This window comes from Apteryx mantelli, chromosome 2 (genome assembly GCF_036417845.1).
Source record: "Apteryx mantelli isolate bAptMan1 chromosome 2, bAptMan1.hap1, whole genome shotgun sequence".
NCBI lineage: Eukaryota > Metazoa > Chordata > Aves > Apterygiformes > Apterygidae > Apteryx > Apteryx mantelli.
In genome coordinates, this window is record NC_089979.1 from 109,412,024 (window position 1) to 109,424,113 (window position 12,090).

The 12,090-nt window shown below is 36.1% G+C and overlaps 1 protein-coding gene across 1 annotated transcript in view; it reads right to left on the bottom strand.

Moving 5' to 3' along the window:
* CNTNAP2 (contactin associated protein 2) overlaps positions 1-11,460 on the bottom strand; it is a 1,164,397-nt gene extending 1,152,937 nt beyond the window's left edge. The window contains exon 1 of the mRNA XM_013955738.2: positions 11,364-11,460. Within this exon, the coding sequence (XP_013811192.2) occupies positions 11,364-11,460 (97 nt within the window). The remainder of the gene's footprint in view (positions 1-11,363) is intronic.
* Between the last annotated feature and the right edge of the window lie 630 nt (positions 11,461-12,090).

Here is a 12,090-nt window from a genome sequence, read left to right on the forward strand (position 1 = left end):
GACATGAAATACCCAAGCACTGTCATTCATTTAAATGCCTTGGCATGGTTAAATATTAATAGTTTAAATGGTCCTCACTTGATCTTTTAGCCAAAAAGAACTTTGGCACCTTAAAGCATTTCAGCTGTTATGACTCTTTTTTCATCACAAATAATTTTATATGTAAAAATAGAAACATACCTTTCAAAGAAATGGAAATAAATAGCTGGTATAAGAAATATAATTGAAAAATCTCTAATTAGACTGTACTAAATTCTGATCTCTGATATTCTAATATAACTCGGATGGAACTTGGTCAGATTTCAGTGTAATTATTGGTGATATCCACCAGTATGAGAGAAGGCAAGATCTATAAAAAAGTTTTAAGAAGAACATTTATGCAACTGTTTAATTATACCAAAAAAAGGACCATAGCATCTCTGTGGCCTAAGAAGAACGATCTGATACATTGGCCCATCCAATTAAGTCATTAGCCTGTAACAACCATATGTCATATTTCGTTCTACCCAGATTGGATTGTTCTCCTGCAGTGATTAGACACTTGCACGCAGACATTTCATCAGCTCGCCTCAAGCAGTGATCCCCTGGGGCTTAGCTCTTCCATTGCAAAGAGGACCAGCCCTTCATAATGACATTCCAAAAGTCAATAGACAGCTGTCATACAATCACCAACACAATCTTACCATAACCACCCCCAAAACTGATGCCAGGACATTGCATCCCCACATAACCCATCTGCAACTCAAAATTCACAGCACATTTTTACCTTAGAGAAACGATGCTTTAAGTTTCTCCTTTTCATCCTATACTCTCTCCCAGGCACACAAGAACTCATTTCCTATATGCCCGATAGACTTTAAATACATTTGAATTTAACATTGTCAGGTGTCCACTGCATACACTACTATGTAGTCTCACCTTTGATCTGAAGATCTGACGTAGCAAAGTTATGAAACAGCAGTCCAGGCTCAGTGGAAGATACTTGAAAGATACCTATTTGCCTACAAGGCAACTATTCCTCCTATGAACTTTGTACATGTACAGCAGGGAAGGAATGAACTCCCTAGATTCAATTAACACAGCATCTTTAAAAATCCTTAAAAACTGCTCATAATAAACACATTACAGATCCTGAACTATGTTCTAAATTCATTATTTGGTCAGAAACGCATATTCCACACCTTTTTTCCAGATTTTGGTTTATTGCCTTTTTCCAATTTCAAATTAATCCTATAGGACTCATTAGGTAATTTGTCCCTGCCTCAGGAATATCCCCTACCCCAGATGAAATCATATGTGTAGTCTCAAAACTTAGCAAGAATGAGCTGCAACTCCCTTTAAGATTCTGTCATCTACTAAAGGACAAGCAAACAAGGGAACTTCATTATCAGTTACTAACAATATACCCGCACGCATGTCAGTGCACATACACAGTCCTCTTGTCTATGTGTGTGTGGACATGGAAAGAATATTTGCATACTCATTTCAAAAAGTGTCTCTCAAAGGCCTAACTTATTTTTTTTAATTAGATGCAAATATTTTCATGCTAGTAAAAATAATTTAAAATAAAATATTTTTGTCAACACGTAATTATGTCATTTAATTTACAAGTCAGAATTGAAACATTAAATAACGTTAATTTTATATCTGAACTTTACAGTCATTAAAATCAAGAATATAGGGAACAGACATATTTCTACTGTCATACTATCATTCAATAATCAGAATTGTAGCTGTATAATCATTTGTAGCCTTTAATTTTGATTCTAATATGTGTTTATGCATATGGTTGTCCCATTTCAACTAAGAATTTAATCAGACATTTATCATTATCAAAGATTTAGTCAGGAATGTCTGGATGCGCTTCAGAGGTTTATGATTCAGCTTATTTTAAAGCATGTGTTTTCATGATTATCTGAATATGGACAGCCTAATGAGTTTGGCCTTGGATACAGTTCTTGCTAGTCTCTAGATCTTTTTTAAATGATTATTTTCTGTATGTTTTCAGTATTAATGATATATTTTCATTTACTACTTAATGGAGACATAAATTCATAATTAAGTACATTTAGTAGTAGTAGTAGCTGTACTTCTTCAGAATTTAAGAGTTCAATCAGAAAAATGTGAGTGCTAATGGGAATTTTAAAAAAACATTTTACCAAACAGAATCCCAGAAATATAGGAAATTTATAAGAAAAAGAATACAAGGCTTAATTAATCTATTTATGGAAAAGATAAAGACAATTAAAGTGAAAAAAAACAACAACAAAACAAAGCAGAGTTTTTTGAAAGAAATGGGAGCAGAGAGGAGGTGAGGAATAAAAGGAACTCTACCAAAGGATTACAAGTGGTGAAGTTGCTAATCACGTAGAAAAGACAAAAGCATACAGTACGAGCAAAAAAAGCAAGACTGCATACTCAGATCCGAAGGAGGCAACAAAATAATTTACATTCCAATAGTAACTGAGAAAGATATTAAACAGCAGCTAACAAGGCCAGACAGTTTTCAACCAGCAGGGTAACCTGCTTCTGAGAGCTTTCTGAAGGCAGACTGAGGGTCTCTGCGCATGGGTATTACTGATTTTCAGTAACTCTTGGAACACTGAGGAAACTCCCCAAAACAGAGAACCCTAGTAATAAAAAACTGAAAGAGGTAAATGTAATTAGTGCAAGTCTACATAGGTTTATGGAGAAGAGATCTTGTCAAGGCATCTTGATGTTTTGGAGGGTGTTTTGGTTTTGTTTGGTTTTGTTTTGTTTCGCTGAGATGACAAATTTGGATGACATCAAATTTGCATATGCATGCACTTACATCTGTAACTGCATATATTGTAATAGTATACATTTTGAATTCTGAAGGCATTTGACTGACAGTGTACACTATTTTTACCAAGATTTTGAATTATTATAAGTATGATATACTAAATGTCTCAAAGTATGACTGTAACAAAGAAAATGAGTGGTTTCTAGTAAGACCCGTTGGAAATCTAATTTTCAGCCTGTCACTATTTAACATTTTTATTACAGACCTGTAAAAAATATATATACTATTTGAAGTTGAAGATGACCTGAAAAGGAAGTTTACATAAGACAAACTTGGGACACCTAGGCCAGCTGGTGGTAGGAAACATTATGCATTTTAACATGGCCACATGTAAAGTCATAAACCTAGGATAAAGGACTGAGTGCCAGACTGAGAAATTCAATGCTGGGAAAAGGTGGGCCAAAAGCTTGATGTGTAAAGCAGCTGAAAGTTGTAACATAGCTGTCTGACATTCATATCACAGGAGATGAGATCAGTGATCCTTTTTGGCCTTATAACCTATGAATAAGTAGGTTTGGGACCATGATTCACTCACAGTATTCTTCTGACACAATTTTTTCCACATGTACAGTATATGAGCACAATAATTGTTTCTGGAAAAAAAATGAATCCTAACTTCATCCATAATATCTGATTACCTGATTTAACAGGCCATGATTATGGCACAGCAATTAAGTGGTGAAGGAATTTCAATTGAGTTATTACCTATGTACCTAGCTTTCACATACGGGTGAATTAATCAGGAATCGATGAAGACAATCTCCCTTAGTTTCAAGCTCAGCAAATTACTTGATATGGTGATGAATCAGTGAAAATCTAAGAGAAGTCAGTGGAGGGTTTTAGCTAGAGGGAAGGGTGGAGAGAGGGCAGAGAGAGCAAGGAGAAAGATTATTAACAAAATGAGAAAGGAGGTCTGTGAGAAATAGCAAAGAAATTACAGAGCAGAAGGGAATAGGTGTGTGATGTGGTGGTTTGGGTTTTTGGAAGAAGGCTGAAAGTGAAACGCATACCATCTCCTATCTACAGAGAACTGAGCTATCATTTCTAGCAGCCTGGCCATGCTGGGGAAGAAGCAGATAGGACATTCATCACCTAACTGACAATGCCCAGTAGCTTAATTCTTTTGGATGCAAAACTGAGGGAAAGCACATTAGAGAGTAGGACTTGCTAAACCTTGGGCGCGTGTAGCCAGCGGAGCCTGTGCCATGCAGGAGGATACGCTCCTGACTCCATTTCTCACAGCAGCTTGCTCTTCCCCTAGCACCATGCAGTGCTGTGGGGAGTGCAAGCTCGGCCCTATCTATTCCTTTGCAGAAAGAAAACATGTTGTAGTCATTGTATGGGAGGCAGATTTCTCTTCAGATGCCTTTTTTTCATGCCCCCCTCCCCCCAAAATTGCAGGAGGCCACTAGTGGCAATTTTTCATTTTTATTAATTTTTTAATTAGTTTATTTTTCTTAGGGTTAATTTTCCCTCATCTTCATAAAGACATGCAAATTGTGTCTGGATGCAGGGGCAAAAATAACCTGTATAGGCCCTTTTTATGTCTCAAAGACAATCTGGTAGAATCTAGAGACCTCAGCAAGGCATCTGCATTTGAAAACTGGGTCAATGGAGTATAAATTAAAGGTATTTCATAGGTAGGACTTTTTTCCAATTCAGTCAAATCCCTGCAACTATTTCCATCAATGTAAGGGGAGTGAAATCATATCCTGATTTAACTGCATTACAAACTATGTTTCAGGAACATTACACCAGTGACATTTAAACCTAGTACATATTACAAGAAAACGTCAAATATATTTGAATTCCCTTGGGGGCTGTGTTGCATCCCACTGCATTAGGCCAATATACTTTTAAGCTTCCATTAGGTATGGCAGTAACTCTAGTAACTCTTCCCTGTCTTCTCTGGCAAACTTTCCCTCACAGGTTCTCTGTGAGCCCTTACAGAAATGGATCCTTGCAATCTACCTGTCTTAGATCCATATGCTCAGTGCTGATCTCTCTTGTTCTTTCCCTCTAAGTTCCAGCTTTTCCTAGCATTTACAATAAATATCAGTGTAAATATACATGATGTCTGAGCAATCTGAGACATAGCCATGGCTTTATCACCACTCAGGTGACAAAGAAATGGACAGTGGCACAACTCTAGATTTGATCAGTCATACTTTAATTACGAGGTAAAAAATGCTTATAGGCAGATAAGTTCCTACATATACAGAAATAGAGAAAATATAGAGAAATATAGCATGTACATGGCTGATTGTGCTGAGTATGAGAAGATTATGAAATGTTCAATGATACAGCAGTTTTACAAAATCAAACAGAATTTATATATTATATTTAGACAGATATCTAAACTGGTCATTGCATTTCCACTATAAAGAGTTGTTTTCTCATTAAATCAGAACTTGGAATATTCCTCAAAAACAAACAATAGATGCTCATCTTAAAATATCACATTAGTTTCTGGGATAGAAAATCCTTTGGCTAAAACACTTCAGAGAGGAGTTTAAATATTCTTGGGCTAATGACAATGATTTTTGACTGTTTATTTTATTTACATGTGTAAAGTTGTAACCAACATTAGCTTTTACTGATATAAACGCAAAACTGGTAATGGAGTTCCTAGCTAAGTTGAATGGATCTTATAATATTATTCATCGATTTATTTAAAACACATCTTTGGAAGTGTGCATAAAATTAAAAATAAAATATTTGATAAATATGTTAAATGTTGATAAGTATTAACATCAAATTATGAACCATGAGCTTAAATAAATCTTCCATTCCCTCAGTGGGCTTAGCATGATCATTTAAGTTAAATGTCTGAATGAACTGTCTCTTCAGGAGTCTGTAAAGTCAAAAAAACCCTAGACTTGTTGAGCAGAGGAAAGAAATAAATGCCAGAGTCAATGTCCTTTTCCACTCTGAACTGTCAATCATTCAAGCTTACAAAACAAATAGAAAATGGTCAACTACTGCAGTGGTGCATGAATACTGAGACAATTTCCCAGGCAGCAAAGGTTTCAACTTTACAAAGCTTCTTGTTCTTTTTATATTATTTCACTGGCAAATCACTCTTTAAAAAATCCTTCTTAATTTGGTTTTGGTTGGAGGAAGATTCCAGATATTCGGGCTTTTTGCTTTTTCAGAGCTATCAAAACCTAGACATGCCTGAAGTTCTTTCCAAATATCAAATGCCAGTCTTGAGAATGCTCTTGTATCTATGATAACTTCAAAGCCAGGATTCAAAATGGCTCAAGACAATTGATTACTGACTACTGCATTATGCTACACCACCACATTTACAGATTTAACACATTCAGTAATTAGCTGGTGGTCTCAAGATTATATATCTACACAATGCCAATAAAGTAACTAAATAAATGAAGTGTGATAGAGATCAAATCAATATTAATTCAAAGGTTGATGTCTGAAGAGCCTTTAAATCATTTCTGGTATATTATACCAATAGGTTGAATCAAGAGCTTCTGAATGACAGCAAACTTAACTACACTGCTCTTAAAATCAAAACCACAACTTCTATTTACTTCAGTGGGAGAACATTCAAGCTACCAGGCTGCACTCATCCTCAGAGAAGGGTCCCATGTCCACGTGGATAGAAAATCATGTCCTGATCAAATTAACTCTTTCCAAGCACTGTTCCAATTTTAAATGTAGTCTTCTAAATTTTAAAGACTAACAAAGTCACTCAGAGTTTGATCTGATTAAGAACAAGACTAACATTGCTTCTCTAATGTTTTCTTTCTGAAGCTACTGAAATCATGCACACATTTGCAAGTCCATGTACCTTTGTAAGGCCGAGCGTAATTGACATTTAGGAAATGCAAGCATAGGCAGTGGCACACCTCCAGATTTAACTAGTTATCTACGTTTGACCTATAAGTCAAACTGTTCAGAGATAGATCAGTTTCAGTAGAAAAAGAAAAGGTCTTTAACTGCACTTTCAAACTTTCTGGCAGACTTTACCACTTACAAAAGTACTTTTTTCTGTGTTATTCCATAGTGTTGCTCCTGAATTTGAAAATAAATGAACTAAAAACACCAGCAACACAAAAAGAACCTGAGCAAAGACACAGTTCTTAATGCATTAATTCAATGACATTAGTAATTGATTCAATGCCCACTGACCACATCAAACTTTGAATCAGACTTTCTGTATATAGACAAATGTGTGCAATCAGGCTGTGTGCAATGTTGCATTTATGTAAGTTAAGGACTCTGAAATTTTGGCTTTTCAGCACCAATGAGTGCTCTAGCTCTTGTTACCAATTTGGAAATGACAGCGGACTATTTATTACTATTTCATTCACACAAAAGGTAACAAACATATGGTTTTAGTGAAAGCATATTCATTTAAAAACTTTTACCCAGAAACTCAGTTCAATGTTGTTAAATAATAACCAATTAACAAAATGTTTGTTTCTCTTTTGAATGTTAATTTTTTTATATAGTGATGCATAATAGCACTATTATATAGTGATACATATAACTGGTCTAATTTTGGTCTACTTTTTAGCTAAAAAGTTCTAAATTTAAGAAAAAATAAAACAAGAAAGCATGTGCTTAATGTTCTGAAATCCCATGCTCTTAAAGGGAATTTAGGCACTCACTTAAAGCATAGTTTATTTGCAAGTGCTTTGATACCTGGGTAAGAAAATGATTAGATGTTAAACCTCAAAGAAAAATGTTCTGATACACTTGAAACTAAATCTTATGGGATCTCAACTTTAGATCCAAGTAATAGGACCTAAACAAAGGAATGTAAACAGAGGCAACAGAAACGCAACTGAAGATCTTTTTCTGACTTGAAATTCACCAGATTTCACAAAATAACATTTGTCTGAAAACTTATCTGAAAGATGGCTATTCCCAAATGAAAGTGCATGAAAGTGCATAAAGAAGAGATCACATCCCCACTTGCACAGCATCCAAACACCAGAAATTGGAAGATAGATTCTCTAATTCTATTTTCTACAAGATCCCTGAAATTAAGTTTCTTGCACAATGTCCTGCTCTTTCAAGAGGGACGTTACACTTCTAAAACATTTTTCTCACTTATCCATGCTAATAATAAATAAGGAAAGTCTAGGTGACATGCAGTCAATGGTAAAAGATGCATATTTTTGCATATACACAAAGGTTAACGATTGATTATATCTGCTTCTTTTGATTTCTGTATCAATTATTGTGAAACGGAGTTACATTTCAACTGCAACACTGGTATGGGACCTATTGCAAATAAAGCCTAGCTGTGAAAGACAACTATTTTGTAAAAGAGTCGGTTTTATAAAGAAGCAGATGACCCACTGAATGAATCCCTTAAGCATTCCTATTAAGAAGACAAAGTTGCTACTTTGTTTTTTTCTTCCTTTTTTTTTTAAATGAGAACACAAGTGAAAGTTAGTCTATCCAAAGTCATATTCTTACTATTCCATCTTTAAGCCACGTTAAAGCCTATAAAGCACTAAATTTGTATTTTCCATGTTACTTTTTATCTTGTGATGACCTCTCCTGGTTGAGCTGTTCATTAGCCTTGATTCCAGAAGTTAGGAGTGTTTTGATCCCTTTGTACTTATTCCAAAGAAGACAGAAAAAGTAGCAGAAATACGAAGAGTTTATTGCTGAGGCATGAAAAACATAACTATCAATAAAAATTAAAATAAGACTTGAATAAAAATGTGTGTGATATTGTATCACTGTGCATATTTATTGTATTACAAAATGGACTTGCAGCACCCAGTTCACCTTGAGATAAAACTGAATGAGATTCAAAGATTTCAGCATGATGACTTCTGAGTCAGTATTACTGACAGACATCACTTTAGTGACAGAGATAGATTCAGTGACACTGCAAAGAAAACAAAAATTTGAGATACAATATATTCACATAAGTCAGGTCCAATATTATCTTTTTCTGTCTGAGCACAAGCATGCTGTAAGAAAATAATTAGTATGTATGAGCTCATATGTAAAGATAAGTAATTCACTGTACACCATGAATCTTGTAAGCTTTCTGAACTACTGTACAAAAAATTGCTGTTGTTATTCATTTCAAACTCAATACATTAAGTGGGGATGGAAGACATAATCAAAATCTCATGGAAATTAATAGTACATCAACATTACATTTCACACAATTTTTTTTAATCTTCAGAAGCATTCCCAATGTGGTCTTCAAAATCAATTGATCACACACACACACACACAAAGATATGATAAAAAGACCTGACTTCCTTCTCAAAGAAAAAGGAAAAAAATCATCAAAGGAATTTACAATCAGTTGCACATATGACAAACAATACAAGAAAACAGAGCACAGTAATCAGTTTGTATACCAAAGTGTGCAACAGAATAACCAGTTAAGCAGTGCACCAAAACACTATGACATAACACGAGTTCCTACTGTGGTAATATTTCACTAGCATAGCTATGTCTTTAAAAAAAAAAAAATTAAGCATTTCCATATACTGTAACATGTGTGCTCTTTTTGTAATTATAAGATCCATGTGTACTTGTAGCTGTGTGTCTGTTTCCAATAAACAAATCTATCTCCTTTTCACTTTTAGAAGTGAATCAGAAATGAAAACGCATAAGGAGTGTAGTGTATATGCTGTGAGAAGGTGAATTTATGTGAAGAAATCTTTGAATAGCTGGAAAAAATCTATAAGATGGAATATATGAGTACATTTGAATTGAGATTATATATATCCTTTTATTCATGGAATTTCTGGTTATAGTAAATTACTGCTACCACTAACTTCTCAACTCGCTTCCTTCAAAAGTTAAACATTTGTTTATTGGGTAATCAGATAAGCTATGGTGGGTCATTTTTAAGTTAAACTACAGACATTAGCTACTGAATGACAAAGAAAGCTCAAAATCCTGTTACAGAAAAAGAATACAGGGAACGTTATTTTCCAAGAACAGATTTTTGATAATCTAGGGCATAAATCTTTTTCTTCTCTGTTATTGTTATGCACTGTGCTCTAGAGTTGATAATGGAGATACAATATTCAGAAGAAAAATTAGGTGACCAGTCAAGACCAAGTAGCAAGACCAAGTCCTAGGTTTACACCTAGGACTGATATTGTTCCTAAATTAATGGGAAAAAAAGAAAACGACCTGAACCTATATCCTATAACCTCTGAGACTTCGATACAACACAGACATTGCTATAAATCTTTTGCTGTCACACAAATAAATATCTAAGTGTGGACAAATCCTGAAGCAATAACATTGCTTTATTTTTCAGAAGGTATCAGATGATATCAGATAGAAACCCAGGGAGTAAAGTACAGAAACGCTCCAGTTCCCTAATCATTGCATCGTCCATCTCGCCCCCCCCCCCAAAAAAAATAAAAATAAAAACAATGAACCACATACATCTCTATGCAGTATATACATTACATTCTAAGACAATCCTTGGCTTGATCAGTACAACCAGCCCAAATATACATACATACGCACAACCCCAACATGTCTATCTGAAACATTCTGGTACATTTGTTCCTCTATAAACAGCAGACGAAGTCAACAGTAGTGTCTATTTTTGATGATTCTATAAAGATAGTATGCTTCATTTTAGTATGCATTTCAAAAATAGTTTGCAAATGGCAAATGCTTTACATGGGCTGCAGAGAAACAACTAAATACTTAACACTGACATCTACCTGCAAATGTTTTGCTGGAAACTACAGCTCATTGCAACACTAAAGGTTGAACCTAAAACCCATAGAAATTAATGAATATGCTGTCATTTTTACCCTGACAGCAGAACTGGGTCCTGTATAGGTGCTCTGCACTCTTCCAGGCTAAAGTTCAGCATTTCATCAGATGCTTCATCATTTCTCTACTATTTTTGCCTCCCTAGGAGGGAAATTGCTGGTCGGTTCCAAAATACCTTTGCTCATTTATTATGGGAAGCAAAACTTCACTCTCAAGAAAAGCTGTCCTGGTTCAGTTCCTTTTCATCAACTCACTGTCACTCCTTCCTCTTCACAGAAGACAAAATTTTCTCTTGCTGCAGTCCCTTAGTTTCTAATTCTCCTTGATAAAACACTAGTTATGGAAATTGCTCATGTCTCCTCTTTTCCTTCAGACAAATATAGAAGTGAACTACTTCCAAACACAAATTGCACACCTTCTGAGTAGGGTGGAAAAAAACAAAAACAAAAACAAAAATCCACCCCCAAACTTTAAACATCTTTTATCCGATTCCTTTCCCCCTCTGACTCCATTGCAAAACCAAGTCTGTATCACGGAGCAGGTCTTTCAACTTTCAACATCAGCTACCACTAGCCTCAGTAAAATCATCAGCAATAAGGAAGATCTGATGAGAGCCTTGTGAACAGTATCAAACCTCAGTGCACACATACACATGAAAATACACAGAAAATGAAACACAAGATTCACCATCAGAGAAAAAATAAACCCCTTCCCAGAGTTGTGGGAAGCCCCTTCTGGCTTATTACAGAGCTGAAAATGTGCATGGTTCTTTGAAAAAGGTACTTACGAGATGCAGGGAGAGCAGTCCTGGCTCTGCAGCTAATGCTGCTGAAAATCCAGAGGAAGAGAGCTGCCCTGCAGCCAGCTCGGGTAACCACAACCATCCTTCACTTCCTGGCTCCCCGTACTCCAAATGCCAGCCGCTGAAGAGACCTGCTTTTCTCCACTTTGCCCCCTTCTCTCTCTCTCTCTCTCTCTCTCTCTCTCTCTCCTTCTCTTTCTCGGAGGAGGTGGCGAGGAGGTAAAAGGGGCAGGGCTTTACCTTGGGGTAGAAGCCAACTCCTCTCTTCGACTGCTATCTCTGGGTTTGCAGCAGCAGGATAAGTCCCAATACTTTTCTTTCCCTTATTGCTCTGTGTGAATGTGTGTGTGTGTGTGTGTGTGTGCGCCCCCCCCTCCTGCTCAGGGGAAAAAAAAAAGCCACGAAGTATCAAATAACAAGGTTTGTATGAGGAGAGAAAAATATAAATCAAAAAAGCAAACCCCCAAAAGGGGCGGGGGGAAGGGAGATGGGGATGAAGGGAAGGGAGAAAGGAAGGAAAAGCTGTTGGTGCTGCTAATGCTGCTGTTAATGCTACCACTGCAGCTGAGCCCTTCTTCCTGCACAGAGCAGCGCTGCTGAGAGAAGCTTGCAATAACCTCCCAGCTCAGATATATATATTCACAGCGTACACGCACACACAGCCAGGGAGTCAAACACACACACAGGAACCGGGAGAGGGAGAGAGGGAGAG